Source organism: Mastigoproctus giganteus, chromosome 2 (assembly GCF_048544385.1).
Source record: "Mastigoproctus giganteus isolate SK-2022 chromosome 2, ASM4854438v1, whole genome shotgun sequence".
NCBI classification, from domain to species: Eukaryota; Metazoa; Arthropoda; class Arachnida; order Uropygi; family Thelyphonidae; genus Mastigoproctus; species Mastigoproctus giganteus.
This window is the reverse complement of record NC_143576.1, coordinates 157,383,955-157,405,792: the sequence shown is the minus strand read 5'-3', so window position 1 is coordinate 157,405,792 and position 21,838 is coordinate 157,383,955. Positions and strand designations below refer to the sequence as shown.

The following is a 21,838-nucleotide window of genomic DNA, read 5'->3' as shown; positions in this document are numbered from 1 at the left end:
ATTGTGCAATCAGATATGAAGTTTCCTGAGCAGTGCAGACAGGCTGCCAGAGCAGGTCATGGGGTCTTGTCAATGATATATAGGAACTTTGCTTAGCAGGGATAAGGAGGTGATTATCCCCTCCATATACAAGGCAATGGTCAGGCCACACCTTGAGTACTGCGTAGACATCTGGAGGCCTCATTTTAGGAAGGATGTAGAGTTGCTAGAATGAGTACAGAGAAGGGCAGCAAGATTGGTAAGGGGAACAAAGTGTGTGCTCTTACCAAGAAAGGCTTAAGTTCAGCAAATTGCAGCATCTGTAGACCTGCAAGGAGATCTGATTGAGGTTTATAAGGCCTTGAGTGGGCCCAATGCTGATGGAATTCTTCCTCTTGCTCAGATTATGAAGCTGAGAGGGCATAAATTCAAATTGAGGAAAAACAGTTGTAGAATAGATGTGTGGAAATTTGTCTTTAGCCAGTGGGTAGTTGATTTCTGGAACAAACTTCCATCTGTTGTGGAAGTTGATTCAAGAAAAAGCTGGACAAACTTTTGTAGCAAATGGATGGGTGAAATGGGAAATGTGTGTGGTTTTTTTTTTTTTTTTTTGTCTGATGCTTGCTGTCTTGCATCATATGACTCTATTAATGCTAATTTCCCAGATATTAATTCAGCCCCCCCTCCCAAAATTTGGTCACACTTCATACTTTGCAGGAATAATATTAAAACATCCTCTGTAATGGCATTTCATTTTATATAGCACAATAAATGTTTTTCAACAGGACATTTGTCACAAAACTATTCATAATGGCTTGGTTTGGAAAAAAACAGAATCGAGACTTATAGTAGGCCAATCCATCAGAGCCCCAGAGTGTGGTACCGATTAACTGGCCTGCTCAGAGCCCAATCTAAGCCACTGTAATATGCATTGGAAAGATTTGTGCGAACTCATTCACAGAGGCCAATATCACTTGCTAAATTAAATGCTCTGCCAAAGAAATATTATTTCGGTTGACACACATCATAACTTGATGGAAAGCATTTCAAAAAATCTGTATGTTGTATTACAGGCCATATGATGCCCTGCACTGAATATGTGATCTGTAAACCATTGCTGTCATTTCTTCTAGTATTCCACTACTTTTAGTAATATAGCAGATATGCACTTACTTTTTATTTATATATTTTTTTCTATCTTCTCAGAACTCCTCTTTGGCATTGGAAAAAAGTAACTCAAGTGGAGGATCAGGACTTCAAGAGTTAGAACATAAACCAGTGAACCAGCAGAATAATTATGGTATTCTTCATCAGGAATTGCGACTCCCAAATGGTCAGGCATAATTTACGTGGAAATTAGTGAAAAATAGTGTCTGTGAACATGTGTAATACTGCACTTCAACAATTGCACTGTATTAAAATGTGATATAGTAGCTCTGATGGAACAATTTTGTGGACCACATTACAAGTGTGAATAAAGTGACCCTTAGGAACGCTATAAATTGGCACATGAAGTTAGATATGGTGCAGTTTCTCACTTCAGATGTTGGAATAAAACAAAACATAACATAATAAACTCCTGGTACTTAATCAGGTAAAAAAGTTTCAATCATTTGAGTAACATCATCCAACTTTCTTCAAATATGAAGAATGGCAATAAGTGCTGCTGCTCTACCGTTAGTTTAGTCTGGTTGTTATAGTGTATATTTAAAAGAAAAGGACACTGATAACTTTCTTGATGTGTTCATATCTGATTATACATACTGACAGTATTACAGATATTTCAATATAAAATTGTGCATCCAATGCAAAATGTGAAAAAAGTGAAAAAAAAAAAAAAAAAAAAGGGCTAGTGTTGTATTCTTGATATAGTAGAAGAAAAAAGTGTATACAATTAAGGAACAGTTATAAACCTTGGGGGGAAAGAAGTTGTATGCTTCGAAAGAATGGTTTGTATAAATAAGTTATGAAACTTAAATGAATAAAGTATCTATTCATTTATTTGTTATTCTTGCTGTCATAATTATTGAAAATATTGTATGATCTTGATTTTATTCATTTAAGATTAGCTGTTAGCTGTTTTGCTTTGTTTGGAATCATTTCATGTTAAACAAACATCAAATAATACCAGTGGTGGCATCTCAAATTGTAACTTTTTTATGTGAGTGCATATGTATTATAAAAGTTTCTTGCCTCCCTAAATCTTAAATGTTACCATTGACACCATATATCCAAGAAATTACATAACCTTTTTTGCTTTACAACACGTTCACCTGAGCAAACTGCATCGGACTCCTTTGCAAACTGCTTAGTGTCCTTTTGTTTTAAATAATGGTGTCAGACTTTTTTAGTCTGACACCATTATTTAAAAAAAAACAAAACAAAAAAAAAAAAAAAAAAACGGTGTCAGACTATGAAAGTCTGACACCGTTTTCTCTAGTGAGTATATCAAAAACAATAAGATTCTACTATTTTTAGATACAGATTAATTATTACACTGAACAACAGTGTAAAATTTTTGCAATAGAAATATTATGGACTTAACAGTAATTTTTAATTGGAGCCATTTGATTTTGAGCCATCTGCTCATATTAGTTGGACTGCTGATTGAGACGTTCTAGAGTGAGGAATTTTATAAATATTGCTGTGGTGATCAGTTTTTGGCACTATTCTACCTCTGCCTGCTTCCTGCACATCAGGCAGATATATAAAGTAAACTACCCAGACAGGTTAATCAGTGTGACCTAATTTTGCTACATATTAGTAAATTCATGCTTTTTTTTATAGTTTTTGAGTGAATTGCAGTTGAATATATTTTTAAAATGTCACGTGAATACGTTAATTCACCAGATATATTTTATGCATGTGGCAATTACACAATTAAAACTCACAGACAGCCTATGTCCCTGTTAAAGAAAGCATATGAACTTTATTTTGGCTGAAAATTACATGATCAAGACAAGAAGTGCGCTCCTCATACATGTTACACTAATTTTGCATCATATATGTGAGGAACTGGAAGCTTGGAAGTCATTCAAGAAAGTTTGTGAAAATGTTTTGGGCAACAACAGAGCAGAGAACTATAAAATTATTATTGAGAATTTATTACAAACCTACTAAAATTTTTAATGCTATATGACTCTAAAATTACTCTTCCTCTGCTCTAAAGGCGCCTCCATAGCCAGGTGGGAAGGAGCAGCAGTGCGAAGCACACGCTTCTTGATTAGATCGGGGTTCGAGCCCGTCACCACCAAATATGGAGGATGCGGAAAGGTCAGGGAATGACCACCGCATATCCTGGAGCAATATGGCCTTAGTTGCTAATGCTCCTAAAAACCAAATAACTAACAAATAACTAACCTCTGCTCTAAGTCACTTTTTTTGCAGATAATCCTGGTCATAGTGATGAACACGGTGAACACTTTCATCAAAATATTGCTACCATGGAGAAACATTATCAAGGAAGGTGGAAGCCCAGTATGCTGGAGAGTATTGCTGGATATTGATTGGGGAGGCTTCTGATCATTACAAAAGAAAGAGCAACTGAAAAAAAATGACTATTTTTATTCCACCTATTGTAATACTTGTTAAACTTAGTTAAAAATTGCAGTAAGTGCCTTCTTCACTAAATCTGTGGGTACTAGGCAATGTATAACTTCAAATTTGGATTCAGCTCATTAAAATCCACATGCCATATTTTGGAATGAAAAAATTAAAAGCTTAAAATTTGTTGCATTATCACTACCATAAGCCTAAGGTTGTTTACCAACTCTAAGTTTTATTGATGCCATGAACAATATTAATATTTGTATACTTAAATTGCTAACTGATTAAGCTGTGAATGTGAAATTTGTGTAGTTTTCACCATTTTGCTAGTAGGATTGAAAATTAATTTTGCTGTTTCACATTTTTATTTATTTATTTTTTAATTTTCAAGAATTTATGAAGGAGTTAGCAACAAAAAATATGGTAGTAGTCTTATAGTGAACTAGAAAGAGCTGTATTCTGTTTCAATCAAAGTTGACACCACTGAGAAAGGTGCAGGATCTCCTCACATAACAAATGGTATAATGTATTAAAACAGTTTATTTTCATTGCAGTGTAGTATAGTTTTTTACTTGCAGATATAAACAGTAATAAATATTAATATTTTCACTTGGAATTTGTGATCAATACAAAATGAAAAAAAATAATAATAATAATAAAATAGTGGGTGGTTTTATTATTATTATTATTTGCTGTATGGTGAAAAGAAGCCTGGGGCTTAAGCTGCACCAGCCAAAAAAAAAATTCTGAATTACCCTGAGAGAGAGAGAACTAGAGTAAGAAATAGAAGGGAATCACCAAGAAAAAGAAGAATGATGATATTCAATACTAAAATATAAAGTTATGATCTTACAATAAATAAAATATAAATTAGATATTACAACCAAATGGTTGACTAACTCATCACTTATGATAATTTCATTACACCTGAAGAAATCATGAACTTTTCATAGCCCAATAACCATTTCTACTTGATGCAGCTAGTTTTTCTTTTCTCAATATGTGAAGGACAGTCTGCTTTTTATTTCAGCTGTAATCTAAAAAAGCAGTTTTCTTGGAATTGCCAATTAATGTATTAATTTTATTAGCAATGAAAATGATTCTCTGACTGAACATTTCTTCTCAAAATTTGGAATAAACATTTATAATATTTTGCCTAACATTATTCTTTGGCAGGTCCCACATTTATTTCTGAGAAACTGAGACTTCAGGTTGTGAAGTTGAGAGTGAACACACACTGCATTCTGTTCCAAGGCCAAAGATAAATACATTAATCGTGGCAGTGACATCACTTCTACATATGAATAGATATAAAATAAAATTAACATAAAAAAATTCTAATGTTTATTATGCCAATTCTTTCACAAATGTGTTTAGATCCAAGCTTATATAATGGTAAATGTTGATGAACTAGTTTTTGTATGCTAGAATATTATTAATATTTTATATAATACAATACATTATTATTAATATAGGCTTTTCTTTAGTGCTAACTTAGAGTGAAACAGAGTATAGATGAGTGAGATTCCCTTCTTTTCAGGGAGGTAAACTTAAGTTTAACCCATAGGTAGGCAGGCACTGTTTTTTTTTTTTTTTAGCATTTTGCCTAGTTTATATATGACTATACATATGAATATTCAATTTTTCCAATTCAGTACCACTCTAAGCATTGTAAGAATTGTCATCATGTAAATTAAATTTTTTGTATTTGCTTCACATGATTGAGCATGTAATCTTTAGAAGCTTGTAGTTGGAAGGCTTAAAGTTACAAGCTTTTACTGTATTTAGGCATGACTATCTAAGTACAGTAAAAATCCACTGAACAGTAGTTGAGAAAATGAAAAAAAAAAAAAAAATTCATTGTTAAAGCAGATTTTCATTATAACCCAATTAATGGTTAATATGTATATACAGGGTTTCTATAATTAAAGTGCCTCATCTTGACTGCTCAAAAATGCAAACTCTGAATCACACAACAATGACATTTGGAATAGACAGTGTCTAGACTATATAGAAACAAAACAAAAAAGTTACATCAGAGTAAGCTTGGCACTGCATGCAGTATGCAGACTGTGCTGACCTTAATTGTTACAGCTGTACAGTTATAACACACATTGATGTCACATCCATGGCCACTCACAAGGTCATTTGGCAAATGCATGTGCAGTAATTAAAATATATATAAGTGTACAGACTAAGTATACAATAAAGTATCACTGAAAGAATTACTTGCTGTGCTATATATTAAGCTAAATTAAGACTATTAAGCTGAACAGCCTCTTCAAATTATTCAAGCTTATGCTCCTACAGGTAGCCATAGTGCTGATGAAGTCAAAGAATTTTATGAAGATGCATTGTGCCTTTACAAAAATACTGACTACCGCTATAAAATGGGAAATTTCAATAGGTAATGGGAAATTTCAATAGGTAAGATCCAAAATGAAGAAAGATCTCTCGGCCCATATGGAACTGGAAAAATATGATAGAGGCAGTCTACTAATTGAATTTGTGGAGGAATGAAATTTGTTCATCAAAAACTCATTCTTCAAGAAAAAGGCCCAACAAAAGTGGACATAGAAGAACCCTCTTGGAAATACAGTACTAGTAAAATTGACTTCATATTGACAAACAATAAAATGATATTCACTGACTGCTCAGTCTTGAACCATTTTAATGTTGGAAGCAACCATGTTGATCTCATCAGAAGTACACTAGAAGAACATCAAGGGCTAAAGAAAGAAATGCAAAAAATGGTTACACACAAGAGCCAAATGTTTGCTTCGAAGCTTGAGGATAATGCAAATATTAAAACGAGTGGAAGAATTTTATTCATATCTTTATAAGGATAAAGGACAACTGGATCCAACACCAGATGCAGAAGCTGTACCAGAAATTTTGAGGGAAGAAGTAGAAGATGCTATAATATCAATGAAAAATAGCAAAGCAGCAGGACCTGATAAAGTCACTGCTGAAATGTTGAAAGCTGGAGGCCAGCCAATATGTAAAGCTCTAGCCAAACTATTTTCAAAACACCTTCTACTTAAAAAAGTACCTGTAGCATGGAAAATTGCAGAAACTATCCTACTGTACAACAAAGGTGACAAAGCAGTTTTAAAAAAACTGAAACAATTAGCCTACTGCCAGTTTTCTACTTGGTTTTCACTTCTTGCCTATTCTTGGTTTTCACGCCTATTCTTCTTGAAAAGACCCATTTTCCCAAAAATGGGTCTTTTCAAGAAGAATAGGCACAATACTTGCTGCAGCACAAGTTAAAGAGTAAGCAGGTTTCAGAAGCGGCTTTAGTACAATGAATCACAGCCAAACGGTGCAGCTAGTTATAGTGTGGCACAATGAATACAACCTTCCATTATGTACAGCCTTCATTAACTATGAAAAAGCATTCAACTCAATTCCGAAACAAGCAATAATCAATGCCCCAATCAATCAAGGTGTAGACAGAGCTTACTTCAATATTCTCCGGTCAATATGAAAAGGTGACTGCATCAATATAGGTCAACAATGATAAAGTTCAGATCAACATAGAAAAAGATGTCTGACAAGGAGATTGTATCTCCTTGTCAGATCCCCAAGGGGATCTCCAAAACTATTTTCTGCCTGTTTGGAAGAAATTTTTTGCAAGCTAAATTGGGATAATAAAGGACTCAAGGTAAATAGAGATTACTTACAATTTGCAGTTTATAATATTCTCTTTGCTAGTGATCCAGAAGAATTTCAGCAAAACATTGAAGAACTGCAGCGTGAAAGCAAGGAGTTTGGTTTAAAGATGGATATCGAGAAAATACAGGTTATGGTCAACGAATTTACCAGACCAAAGAAAATCAATGCCGATGGACAAGGACTAGAAGAAGCAGAAAGGTATGTTTATCTTGGACAAGAAATTTCAATAGATGGAAATATGGTGGAAACTGAATGGGATAGCAGGCATTTGGAAAGCTTAATATAGTCTTCAAGATAAACTTGCCACTCTGTCTCAAACAAAAAGTTTTTGATCAATGTAACTGTCAGTGTGGGTTGCACTGATATCATTACCGTCCTCCCCGCACCGAGTGGAAAAGGCCCGGGTTCAAATCTCGTCAATGACGCGAGGAACTTTAATGGGCTTTTTTCACTCCATGGCTAAGTTAGTCGGTCTCAGGTGTAGATAGCAAGGTGGTTGTTTTTTTTCCCCAAAAATGGGTCTTTTCACCCAGCAAAACAGGCAAATCGACCAGAGAATGCACGTAAATTACAGACATAATGCATATACAAGTATATGCAAGAAATTACGGATGGCACTAATATAATAATTCGAATTTTTTTTTTTTTTATCAATGTAACCTCCCTGTCCTAACAGGGTTGTGAAACATAGACATTGAATGCTAAAACTTTACAAAAACTGAGGATCACACAGAGAAGTATGAAGCGCCAAATTTTGAATATAATGAAAAGAGACCAAAAAACGTGCATGGATTTGCCAACAAACCAAAGTCTGTGACATCATTGAAAGAGCAAAGCATTTAAAATGGAAATTGGCAGATCATATATCAATAACAACATGATAGATGAACCAAATGAATTTTGGAATGGATACCATTAGACTCTAAATGCCCAAGAAAAAGACCAAAGATGAGATGGATCACTGAAAGCACAAGACTACAGTTTCTGGAAATGTGGTGAGCAGGCCTTCATCCTGCAGTGGATCAACAATGGCTGAAGATGATGATGATAATAGAAATTTACAGTAAAATACAATACAAGGTTCTTTCAAATTAAAAGCACAAAAATTAAATAAAAGTTGTATTTCACAATCAACAAGGAAAGTATGCATGTCAATCTTTAATGTAGTCCCAATATGTTCGACACATTTCCAATGCTGAACTAGTCTGGATTCCTCAAGAGATGTTTCTTGGTTGCCGTTGGAACCATTCATTCACCACTTCCTCGACCTCTTCGTCTGACAAGAGATGATGTCCTCTTAGTGCATTTTTAGTGGCCAAAAATGGTGATGGCCAAACTCACTCCTGTTTTTTCAATATAGGATACATTTAGTAACACTTTCCCAACTGTTACTTGAGTAGATACTTGCTTTGGTCTAGGTGAGCCACACAGGCTCACCTAGACTAGTAGTGGCTCTACTCTGAACTTGTGTATTTGTTTTCTGGTGTGTCACAGCACACCCAAGATTCATCTCCTGTCACTGTATGTGTTCTAAGGAAGCATCTTCATTCTTATTCCATCCAAGAAGCAAATAACACATTAAGCCATTCTTTTACTTGTGGTGAAGTGAAGGAACAACTTACTTCTGATATTAAACATCAAGGAATCCACTGAGTACACATTTCTAGAAAGTGCAGCTCCTTGCTGATTATAGTATACACTAAACCAATGCTAATTTTACATGCTCTAGCAATTTTTTGCAATAGTAGTGAGGCAGTTTCCTCATATGAATTCTTCCACTACTGCTGTGACTTCTGGTATTACAACATGGTATGCTTGTTCTGGTCAAGAAGAATCTTCAATACTTTCAGTACCATTCATAAACTTATTAACCCATTTGTAGACTTTCCATTGACTCATTCACATATCACTGTACTGAATCTATATTCTGCCATCAATTTGTGCAGGTTTTATTCCTTCAGCATTCAAAGATTAAATTTCATCGCTTGACTAAACAATGTGGTACTATGTTTCCTTCAGTTGATTGTTGCACATAAACTCTATGTGTTGATCCAAAATTTTCAAATTTCAAATCAGTACTTTTTTCTACTCTTCAATTGTCCAATGTTGATGTTCTTAGCACAAGCTAACCGTTTCGATTTACCGATATTAATAAGCGTTTTCGGACCGCTATGCGACCATAAAGTCCTGCTTGTTTAAGACGAAGTTTTATAGTGGATGTAGACATGGGAGTTTCTCTGTTCTTATTAAACTCAGCTCAGATTTCAAATTAGTCGTCCACTGCGTTTAGAAATCCGTGTTATGGTCTTATCTTGTGCTTCATTGTTTCGCTCGGTCGTTCTGATCGTGGTAAAATTGCCAGTCTCCTTGAATCGTTAAATTGTAGTTTGTCCATTGATCCTTTAATGAAACATATAGTTATTTGACCAATACCTCTCACGGAATAACTTTCTTTATACAGAATTATAATAGCATTTCTTTTTTCAACACCCAGTTCCGTATTTCTTGCCATGTTTTTCACGAAACGCACAAGCCTTACACGAAACACTTTCTGAATAACGGTGTTCCATTTTAAGCTACAGTTGTTACACCTCAGTGTGTATTATTGCAAAACACTCTAGAACAGGGATGGGCAACTTTTTTCGTCAGCGGGCCGAATGAAATTTTCGTATCATGATGCGGGCCGGAATAGATTGAACGATTTAATAAAACAAATCAGAACCTAAAAAATGTTATATTACTTGAATTACCAAATTATTAATGTATTTTAAAAAAAAATATCTGAATGTCCAATTATCATTGAAAATGTGGCATTCGGCATAAATTTTTCTTTTTTTTTTAATTGGCTCATTTTATGGGCTATAAATTATATTAAATTAAAAATTGTAATAATTAGAAAAGGCATAAAACATAAAATATCTCGCACCAATATTATTTTTTTCAATAAGAAGTCAAACCCAAAGGAACTTCGTTCGATCGATGCTACAATAATAATTAGGAATAGAATCACTTGGTTACTGTTGTACTGGCCGCGATTCCCAATTGAACCGAATTAAGCCGAACGTTTACGGCGAGTGTAGTCAGGTATGGATTTTCTATATTTATGCATTTACCGAGGGGGCCGGATTCAACATCGTCGCGGGCCGGATGTGGCCCGTGAGCCGGCTGTTGCCCACCCCTGCTCTAGAATCATCTACAACCTTCTATAATATTGAAACAATACTTCCACTTTCTAGAATATTGTAAAAGCATCTACAACGTTCTAATCACAATCGGGAATCTTCTATAACGTTCTATCATGTAATCAAGAATCGTTTACACCTTTCTGGAATACTCTCGAACGTTCTGGAAATTTCTTAAATATGATTTCAGTTTGTTTTATTTATAGACATAACAGAAAATATTTTTTTAAAAAAATGGGTTTCAAGTTGGTCCTATTTTCAATTTCAAAATCCATACTGTATGCAGACTTGAACACAGCTCCGTGGATTCAGATGGTCACATTGCATAATATCTGCACGCTAGCATACTTCTGACTTAGATGCCCCTCAAATTGAAAACCTTGTGATCAGGCCTCGCCCTGGAGCCCGCCTCCACTATCCCCATTGTCTCCGTAACGCTCTCCATAACACGGGTGGATGTTTCCTGCCAATACTCTGGAGTTCTTTAGAAACTTCAAAATAGACCCGGACCCATGAGAAAACTTACAGGAAGCTCATTGCAGTGGATCTGTATACGAAACTACAAATGTAATGAAGAATGCACTTCAAGAAAGACTTCAAGCGCCCTTGAACTCATAAAAAACTGAAATGAACGATTTATATTGTCTTCAAACGACTCTTATAGGACTGAGGATATTCCTTTTTGTTCAACAGAATGCCTATCAGAATCAATTCATAGTGTAAATGACTGTGTCATTTTTCTATTTATGTATAATATTTTGTAATTTTAATTTTTCAATATATTATATTTCGTAATTTTTCTATGTATGTATGATTTCTGTATCTATGTAATTTTTCCTGTATATTTAATTATTTTATGTATTTTCTGATATTTTATTCCATGTTACACTCTAATAAGTTTGGTTGGATGTATGTATGAGCCGCCCTCCTAGATAATTTCTGTACAGGGGTATTTGTTAAATAAATTGATGATAATAATAATACAAGAATTTGCCAACACTACCAAACAGCTGGACTCGAAATGACTACCCAATTTGGCTTTAAACCACAATCATCTACTGTGGAAGCTTAAAGAAAACTATTAAACTCCAACTTCATGAGGCAGCAAATACTTTCTTGTCATATCAATTGACTTTGCCGGGACGTTGGAAACCATTTGGTGGCCGAACGTCCTGGCGAGACTACGGCAGGCCCATACGCCAAATGACCTCTCTCACAGAGGACAATCAGCGTAATTGCACCTTATGGGAAACTAAATCGACCGGTCCACAGTGTTCTGTACTCGGCCCGCTCCTGTGGAACAAATATCCTCGATGAGTTTCTAGCCTTGGATTTGGGCGAAGTCCACTTCCAGGCTTTCGTGGATGACCTAATCTTGACGGTCGCTGCACACAGCAGGGCCCAGCTGGAGAATAAGACAAACCAGGCTCTGAGGACGCTTCAGCAGTGTACCCAGACTCACATGTTGAAGATTTCACCGACTAAAACGTCCTCGATTTTGCTCAAAGCAACACTAGACCTACGCAGGCCACTTCAAATAAAAGTTGAAAACAAGACCATTAAGCTAGTGAGCCAACTAAAGTACCTTGGCCTTGACTCAACCAGGCATTTAAACACCATCTGACATATATTATGGCGAAGATTAAAAAATACGCAGCACTAGTGGCCAGAATTACAAGACGGGATTGGGGGCTCAAGAAACGCATCCTATCACTGTATTATGAAACAGCCTTCCTACTTGCAATAACTACGCTTCTCTAGCCTGGTTCCCAAAAGCCATAACAGCTGTAAATCGACGGACACTGGATGCCACCCAACAGACAGTATTGCTGACCATCACTCTATCACAAGTACGCCTGCTCTATCACAAGTACTTCGGCTCTACAAGTACTGACAGGAGCCCTCTCCCTGGACTTAGAGGCAATTCGCTGTGGTATCACTTACAACATTGCAAAAGGACAACCCTTCACCTTACTCGACTTTACAGTTAACGTAGCAGCGAATCACAAACAAGAAAAAACCAGATTACAGCGACACCTACAGCAGGTATGGCAAGACCGATGGACAGCTTCAACCAAAGGTGAAATTACTAAGAAATTCCTGCCTACCATTGACTGGGTGTACCCCAAGTCCCCAAACTAGTTCCAACCTGGCCTCTTTACACGACCTACTTGCTGACAGGCCACGGAGCATTCAACGCTAAATTAGCCTCCTTCAGAATCTTAAGAGGATCCGCGAGGCTCCTGTGGGGAGCCAGAAACCTAGACACACATAATGTACGAATGCACTAATTATGAAGATTTACGCTGCAGACTTATGACAGAAATCATGTACTTCCCAAGGCATCTAGAATCACACCTGCTAGACTCATGTGACGAATATAAGGCATTAACAAAATCTGCGCAGGTGTTGTTCACTCGGCGCAGAACACAAATTGCTGTTCACAGGCAACTTCAACAAAGAGGGAACTGACACCTGACGAACACCTAGACTCCACAACCTACACGATAGAGACGAGGAAATACGAATGACGCAAAAGGATAAGCCAACAAACTGGACAGCCACAAGAATGTCAAACTTTCGCATCCTGAATATAGTCACTACTGTGACTATATGCAGCTATGCTGCCAGGACATGCCAACTGGATGGGACTAGACTGTCTCAAGAATGACAACTATCATGGCTTGGACACTTTACATATTGTGACTTCATGCACCTATGCTGCCGGCGCCATATGGCAATTCTCAACCCGTGCTTCCTTGCATGGTCTATCTTCCCTTGTCTTGGGTGGAGGACCGCTCTGCTGTCTCCTCGCACCCCCCTCTTTCTTCCTAGTGGGGCATGATTATGTCCCACCGACTTTTATGGGGCCGCTTTCTCTTTTGACTCTTTACTCTGACTTCCCCCCAGTCTTCACTCTCCCCCCACTCTATCTATACACAAACGAACGCCTCATACATCTAAATTTAATCATATCAAAATCAAACCGCACACACACACACACACCATTTTTCGGCCCTACAATTCTAGCGCTGTTCCCCACGTTTTTTTTTTTTTTTAATTTTTTTTTTTTTTTAAGGTCCTAGCCACTAAAATCTCAGGAAATTAGGTGGCAGGACCTGTCAGAGTAATTATCTTAAACTACTGGTGTACCTGGTCTGCCGCCACGGGGCTAAGTGCGAGCAACGTTGGGCCTCAGCTGGGGTCCAGCGGCTAAATGACCAGAAGAACAACGATAAATAACACTACACTTACAAGATCCATACATTTTTAAATCTCTGGCCTTTCACAGTGAACAATTACACCCACAATGAAAGCTACGCGGAGATGGGGGAAACCCCTGGTGCCCTTTGACATCAACATGCTTTACACTTTACTGCTACACTGCTCGACAAAATTAACAGAACAAAATGTTTTTCATGAATATTTTATTGTGAACTGTGTCGCCGAAGGCGAATATTTGATATAATAGGCATCCTGGAGTGCAAATTCCGAGTATCCAAGAGAAATCCATCTACGACCTTACAGAGCCAGTATCCAATAGAAATCGATCTACCACCTTACAGAACCGCAAATCATGCAAATTATTCATGCTTATAAAAACACGAGTTGCGACCATATCACTTCATTCCTGTTTTTTGGCTTGCTCAATGGGATAGCCACATCTCCAGGATGGCAAGTCATCGTCGTCTAGATGATTCTTTCAGATGACGAGTCGTTGGAAGACTTGAAGCCGGGCAGTCGCAGGCGGAAGTGGCATGTTGGCTTAATATGTCATGCAGTGTCGCTTCGGGGTCAGTAATTTCAGGAGAGAAGAGCTGTCCAAGGTCGCCCGAGGGTTACGTTAACCAGAATAGACCACTATCTGGCTCTAACAGTAGAACGAAATCCTATGATGTCCTGTCATCAACTGTCTCTTGAGGTCACTGTGGCCACAGGTGTAAACATTTCCAGCGGGACAGTGTTAAGAAGGTTCAATTCAAGTGCACTCTACGCACGGAAGCCAGCCGCTTGTGTCCCATTAGCTCCAAACCACCGCAGAGCTGTCGAAACTGGTGCCATGAACACGTGACTTAGAGTCCTGACAAATGGGGTACATTTCTGTTTTCTGACGATTCCCGTTTTAGCGTACAAACAGATTCTAGACGGTATTTTCATCTGGAGACAACGGGGAATGCGGTACTATCCCTCAACCATCGGAGAAAGGGACACTTATGGTGGAGGTGGTATTCTCGTGTGGGGCGGAATATTGACTAACTGCCGCACCCCTCTTCATGTTTTTGATAGGTACCGAGTACAGATCCCTGAACTCTATGTGCGACTCTTTAGGGGTGCGGTTGGCCCAGATTTTCTTTTCATGCACATCAATGCCACTGTAGATAGAGCTCAAGTGGTGGAGGAACATATTGAAATTGAAGATATACAACGACTGCCGTGGCCAGCACGATAAGATTTAAATCCTATCGAACATGTGTGGGATGCCCTTGGGCGTCGCATTGCATGCAGACAGCCAACTTCTCGGTCACTTGGTGAACTGAGGTCTGCGCTGGTGAACGAATGGGATTTGTTGCCACAAGCATGATTCACCGCTGTCAGGCCTGTTTAACCATTGGTGGGGATCATACGCCGTATTGATGTCATGTGACCATATTTTCGAGCATCTTGAATCGACTTCTGCAATGTGACTTTTTTGGTAAATCTTATACAATCCCTATAAATCCCTTATACCTGTCCGAAGTTTCTCGCTGTCTCTTCATTTCATTGTTATTCTATGGTACACCACCATATCAAATTTGGTCCCGCTTTGTCGCGAGCTGCACGCGTTCAGCATGTTTCTACGTGTTCTGTTAATTTTGTCGAACAGTGTAGTGTGTACTATGCCACACTGATTACTCACAAATGATAATTGGTATAATTCATGTAGTATGACACTTTATTACGATGTTAGTATGCATGTTTTGTGCTGTATAAAGCCCGTAAAACGGGCTTTATACGGCACAGATATTTTTATGACATAGAACGGAGCATAAAAAATGCTTTGCCGCCGTATCTGACCAGTTTACAGATTTTTGTAATTTATATTAATGTTTAACATCTTAGAAATAGACTTTTGAGAATTATGTCCTGCATGAACCAATACAATACGTACACTACTGCTACCATTAATATCCAGACACTTGCATATCTACAAATAACCTTTATTTACAGAAAAATTAATAACGTGTTCTGTAACCTGTAACATTTATCACAGCCCCTAATCTCTGTGGAACACGATCCACCAATTTTTTGTAAATGTCTTCCAATATTTTTGGGCATTCAAAGCGGCGCCTAGTTAAGCTCTCTTTTGAGCAGTCTCTCCTCATATGCACTCGACGATCCATTTCATCCCAGAGGTTCACTATAGGATTGAGGGCAGGGCTCCGGGAAGGCCAGTCTAACAATAACATTTTTTGCTATTGAAAATTTCAGTCATTTTTTTTTTTTTTAATTCAAAGAGCCGTAACTCCATAACCGTTCAGAATCTGACATATGTTTATAAACTTTTTCTTCATCAGTTTCAACTCCTGAATCGATCCTGAAAGTATGATCCACATATTATGAAACATTTTTTATACAAGCCTTATATCTATAGGCTATATATATATATATATAGAGAGAGAGAGACCTATACCTAGTATATAATACCATAAATATTATATAAATTATGAATTATATGAAATAGAATATGTGAAAAACCTCGCCTTGTATAAATAAAACTGGTTTCATTTATACGAGGAGAGGTAAATTAATGTTTTTTCTAGAATTACATAAAAGACCATAATCGAACGAACTATTTATGAAAAGTGTCTGTTGTGGGTGCATTAAGATAATGGCAGTGATGAAGTTCTGATTGCATGGTTATCAGCTGTTTGAAAAGGCGACGCAACAGTATGAACGCAGAAACAGGTGCTAAGTTTGTTTGAATTCAATTTCTGTGAGCAAAAAAAAAAAAAAAAAAAGTCAAAGCTACTAAAGCTCATGGCCAATTGATAGTACTGTAGTATGAAGAACTTGATGAAACCAGTTACAGCTTTATACTCCACACAATACATCACTGGGGATGCTAAGACATCAAAACGGGAAGACGGGTTTTTCTCAAACGGGATGCTTTTTCTTCTGCATGAAAACTCACGTCCCTGTTTTGTTCAACCCCCAGTTAAAACTACCATAACGATTTCAAATGAATCACTTAACATACAGCGCGACTTGGCTGACTTAGCTGACCTGGCTGACTTGGCTGACTTAGCTATCAAAAACTGTCTTACATCGTGGCACATTCAGTCTTCCATGATCTGGAAAAATTCCTGAACAGCCTCGGAGGTGTGTTGATAATTAATACAATCACATCTCTATAATTTGTGCTGGTTTCATTACAATCCAGCAATAAATCTGAGAAAATAATTAATAACTTAATGATACTAGTCAAACAGAAAATTTATTTATTTATTTATAATCATCATAAGATTTGAAAACACACACACACACACCCTTACTCTCCAAGAATTTGTCTACTTCTTCCTAGAATTATTCAAACCATCTACTTCCACAACAATAGATGGAAGCCTGTTCTAACAACCACTCGCTGTCTGAAGATAAATTTCCACACATCTATCCATTAACCATCTTTCCTCAACTTAAATTTATGCTCCCTCTTGCGTGTAGTCTCAGCAAGAGGAAGTATGCTATTCACATTCAGCTTACCCTAGACGGACACTCATTTAAGGTCTTAAACAACCCACTAAGGTCACCCCAGCATGTGCCTAATCTCCAGACGCCGCAATTTGCAAAACTGAAGCTTTTATAGGTAAGAGCATCATATTCCCTTCATAGCATCATATTCATCATATTTTAGGTAAGTGCATCATATTCCCTTCATAACAAAAGAATATGATGCTCTGAAGAGCATCATATTCTTTTGTTCCCTTCACCAATCTGGTTGCCCTTCTCTGCACTAGTTCCATCAAATCTACATCCTTCATAAAGTGAGCCCTCCAGACCTGTATGCAATATACTAAAGATGCGGTTTAACTATGACCTTGTAAAAAGGGATAATCACCTCCTTATCCTTACTAACAAAGTTTCTGTATATCATTGATAAAAGCCCATGAGCTATCCTGGCAGCATATCAGTTTCATATCTGACTGCACAATTATCCCCAGGTCTTTTCCATTTTCTACAACCCTGAGTGTAGTTACAAGCAGTTGATAAGTTACTCTGAGATTATGCCACCCATTTGCAGTACCTTGTATTTGTCGATGTTAAATTTCAACTACCATTTCTCAGCCCATCAACCTAATTTTTCTAAAGCTTGTTACAGTAGCATCCCGTCATTGCTGTTGTTAACCACCCTTCCAAACTTTATCATCTGAAAACTTAGATATTAAGCCTGATATACCTTAATCAATATCATTAATAAATATTGCAAAAAAAAAAAAAAAAAAAATGGGCCCAGCACTGAAACCTGGGGAACTCCACTGATAACGTTAGTCCACGAAGAGCAGTGCCCACTGATAACCACTCTCTGTATTCTTTCACTTAACCAACCCTTTATCCATAGCAGTAACTTGCCCTTAATACCACATTGCTCCAGTTTATACAGCAGTCTTTTATGTGCAGCAGTATCAAAAGCCTTTTTGAAATCCAAGTAGAATTATTTTTTGCATCCAGTTCCTTTTTTTACTGCATCATATTATCCAATCAGGTTAGTCAGACCACCCCTTAACAAATCGGCGCTGGGACTGCAGTGTAATTGAATTCCTGTCCAGATAGTCCTGCATTACTTCTTTATTCAGTGACTCCATAATTTTCCCTGGAACAGCTGCTAAGCTGACAGGTCTGTAATTACTCATGTCATCTTTTGATTCCCCTTTATGAATGGGGGATACATTCGCACATCTCCAGTCCATAGGGACTTCCTCTGAATCCAAAGATACTCTCATAATTATGGCTAATGGTTTGCTTGCTTCCTTTACTGCTTCCCTTAATATAATTAGATAGATCCCATCCATCCCAGGCATCTTTTTTTGTTTTAGTTTCAACAATTTCTCTTCCACTTATCACGATATCATATAGCTCATTGTTCAGGTTTGATAACTTCTAGCTTTCCCTTCCCTAAAGAATGCCTCATATGAATGCAGATACAAAATATCTATTCAATTTGTCAGCAACCTGAGCCGGGCCAACAGTTATCCCATTGACATCAAGTGGTCCAATATGATTCAACCCCTTCCTTGTATTGTTAATATTAGTATAGAAGTCTTTGTTCCTTTTCTTAGCATTCTTCTACTGAGACACGGGTATGGGATATGCATCCCATGCCCGTGTCTCAGTAGTTCATCTGACATTCATTTAATTACTTCTCTGAATGCGTCTCATTTAAAATTTGCTGTTGGTCCTACTGTAGAATTTAAAAACTGTTTGAGACCACTGTAGTCATCATTACGAAAGCAAAAGCCTTTCTCTCTACTCTTGACAGAAATTATCTCTTTAATTAAATTTCACATTAGTACACTGCAATTGTTGCCATCCAGTGGGTCTTTTAGCTGCTGCAAATTCTTAATGCGTGAAGAATCACTGCTGACAACCAGATCAAGAGTATCGCTTCCTCTTGTTGCCTCTCTAACATGCCGCTATAGAAAACAGTCATCCAAGAAATCCACAAAAGTGTTGCTAGTGTGTGAGCGACCAACCCACAAATTCCAGTCAACATCTGGAAAGTTAAAATCCCCCATTATAAGACATTCTGATTTACTGGCCCACTCTATTTCTCTGGAAAACGTTTTGGTATCTCACAGTCATTACGCTTATAACACACACCTACTCTCATTTTTGTTTTCCCAGTTCTAATATCACACCAGACTAACTCAACATTGCTTTGTCCACCCATGATGACTGGATGCACTGGCTTAGATTTAATATGTTTCTTAATTAAGAGCGTAACCCCTCCACTCCTTCCTGTCCTCTCTGTTCTGCTGTATACATTATACTCTCCATAAATATAAATTATTCCATAATTATTTATTCATAATAATTCAAATCTACACATTTCTGAAATTATCCTTGACCTTAAATAAAAATAGGAAGAGAAAAAAATCGGAGGAGCGCTAAGTTGTGATAGGTAAATTATGCATGCTGACTTGCTGACAGTTGTACAAAAAATGTGAACATTTTTGGTGCTTGACGAAGCGGATATAGATTTCAGAACGTTTTGATATGACAGGCAAAAACTAAGACAAAAAAAGGGGCTAGAACTACAGAGTACACGCAGGATAAAGTGGTTCGGTTCATCAATCATAGTAAACCAGTAGCTGGTGACAGAATGTATTAATCAAGATTATGTTGTCAGTACACAATTTTTATCCAAGCATATTTATCTCCACCCTTGTGTGTGTGTGTGCGCGTGTAATTCCCCCTATCGTTTTTATTTTTATAGAAAGAAGTTCGTTTCTTTCTCCTTTTTTGTCACCTTTTCGAGAGAATTTATCTTTTTTTTTTAGTTTAAAATGCTTAAATAAATAATGTATTTTAAATCCTTTTAAATTATTTTTAAAATCAGCGTTCAAAGTCACATTTGATATAATAAAAACCACGATTTGATCTCTGCGAATAAAGTAATAGTGTACTGTGATCTGCGAGTTGCGTGGTTTATGTCACCACTGTGAATTCGCAGATAGTCAGTTGAGCTGCGTGCGTCTAATCCATCAAGTAGTGAGGCAATAAAGGTAACCGAATTGCCATCATTGATTGGCACAAAGCTGTTGTAACAAATAGAGATATTTTCAAAATGGAAGTTGCAGTCATTAAGTAACAGTCTTTAGTTTGTCGGCCGAATAACTGTCAAAATGATACAAAGATTGCGCAAGAACTAGCTTCTCTCATCTGGTCTGGACTCCATTGGCACTGAAAGTGGTGACTAGTGAAGTCCACTTAAAAAGCAGGGGATAATGACCAGGCAAATCGAATTTTCAACAAGAAACGCTCTTGGCTGATTGAATCATTCTTAAGAATGAAGATTTACCCAAGACGTACGCAATAATACTTATTCCGTACGTCAGTAAAATTAAGAGGCCTTGAAGGAAATGATGCAAAACCAGTTCTCTGTAGTATCTTTGTTTTTTCTTTGGACGAAAACATCCTCACCGTTTAAAAACAATTTAATGAAAAATGACGAAGTAAGAATTCTTTAGAGGCTGCTTATATCATCCACAAAACAGTTAGAGTTTGCCATGTTGCCTCAGTTACATTTTGGGAATTCTCATACGAGGGCCTCACTGAGTTGTTTTTTTTGTTTTTTTTTGTAAAAAAATATGTATTTATTAAAAATAAAAATGTCTGCGTTTATCTTTTTAATATATATGTAGCTTTTGAAATTTATTATGCAAATTAGTTCCAAAATCCTACTAACTGTTCTAGAGAAAACAGCGAAAACGCCTAAATGAATCAGTGTTGGTTCGTTCACTGGCTTTTCCAACAGAATTCTGTTACTTCTCATAAGGTATACCAATAAGCAGTGGCTAAGAATCTAAGGAGTTCATCAGCTCCCTAGTTTGGCTTCCTGAAACATCCAGATTCGAACCCTTTAGACTTAGAGTAAAACTCTAAGTCTAAAGGGAGTAAAACTGCATGGCCTGCAGCAATATCAAAAGTTTTAGGAGACGTGTAATCTAGAAAAAATCGAAAAACTACCAAGAAGGCTGTCGAATCGCTTCTGATTATGGCTTATGGTGGCTATAATTAGTTTGACACTTTACGCCTATAAGTGACAGACCATGAATAGCTCAAATAAGAAATTCGCAATAAAGAGCGCGCGCACGCACACACACACACACACACACATGAAAATTTGTTCCAAAATTGTCACCTCGGTGCGTTTTGCGATTCATGCCACTTCATGGCTGACACAGCGGGATTTATAAAATTGCACTCTGTGATAACCATTTGAATTGAAAATGTGTTGGAAGTGCAGTACAGGATTGTTAATTCTTGGAAGCATATCATAGGGAACATCGACAATGTCTTGCAAAGCTTCAATGCCTCGAGATGATCCCCACAACCAGGAGTCAAAAAGATGTAGTTAAGCATCGAGAAAATTTGGAGTAGTAGTTCTCTAATCCTGCAGTTTCCAGCTGGACACGATTATTATTATTGTTGCTGAGAAAATTGCGGGAAATGATGAGTTCATCGTCAAATGTGATGATGTGGTCATCGTCAAACATTTCCTTAAGAAACTGTGTACCGGACGAGAAATACGTGATAAAGCAACATCTTACATAAAAGTTGTGTCCAAACTTCCTCTCTCTTGAAATTAGGAATCACAAGTGTAGAGACAATACAGTAAATGTTCACCCTTAACGACACACGTTTCGGGACTACGTGCTCGAAACTTTCGAAGATGAATCGTCTAATTATGAAGT

The 21,838-nt window shown here is 37.2% G+C and overlaps 1 protein-coding gene across 2 annotated transcripts in view; it reads left to right on the top strand.

Moving 5' to 3' along the window:
- The window catches only part of LOC150089688 (Ig-like and fibronectin type-III domain-containing protein 1), a 337,470-nt gene extending 335,825 nt beyond the window's left edge, over positions 1-1,645 (top strand). For both annotated transcript variants that reach the window (XM_090389599.1, XM_090389600.1), the window contains one exon: positions 1,186-1,645. In XM_090389599.1, coding sequence (XP_090245725.1) covers positions 1,186-1,323 — 138 coding nt within the window. In that variant the 3' untranslated portion in view covers positions 1,324-1,645. The remainder of the gene's footprint in view (positions 1-1,185) is intronic.
- Positions 1,646-21,838: the final 20,193 nt, after the last annotated feature.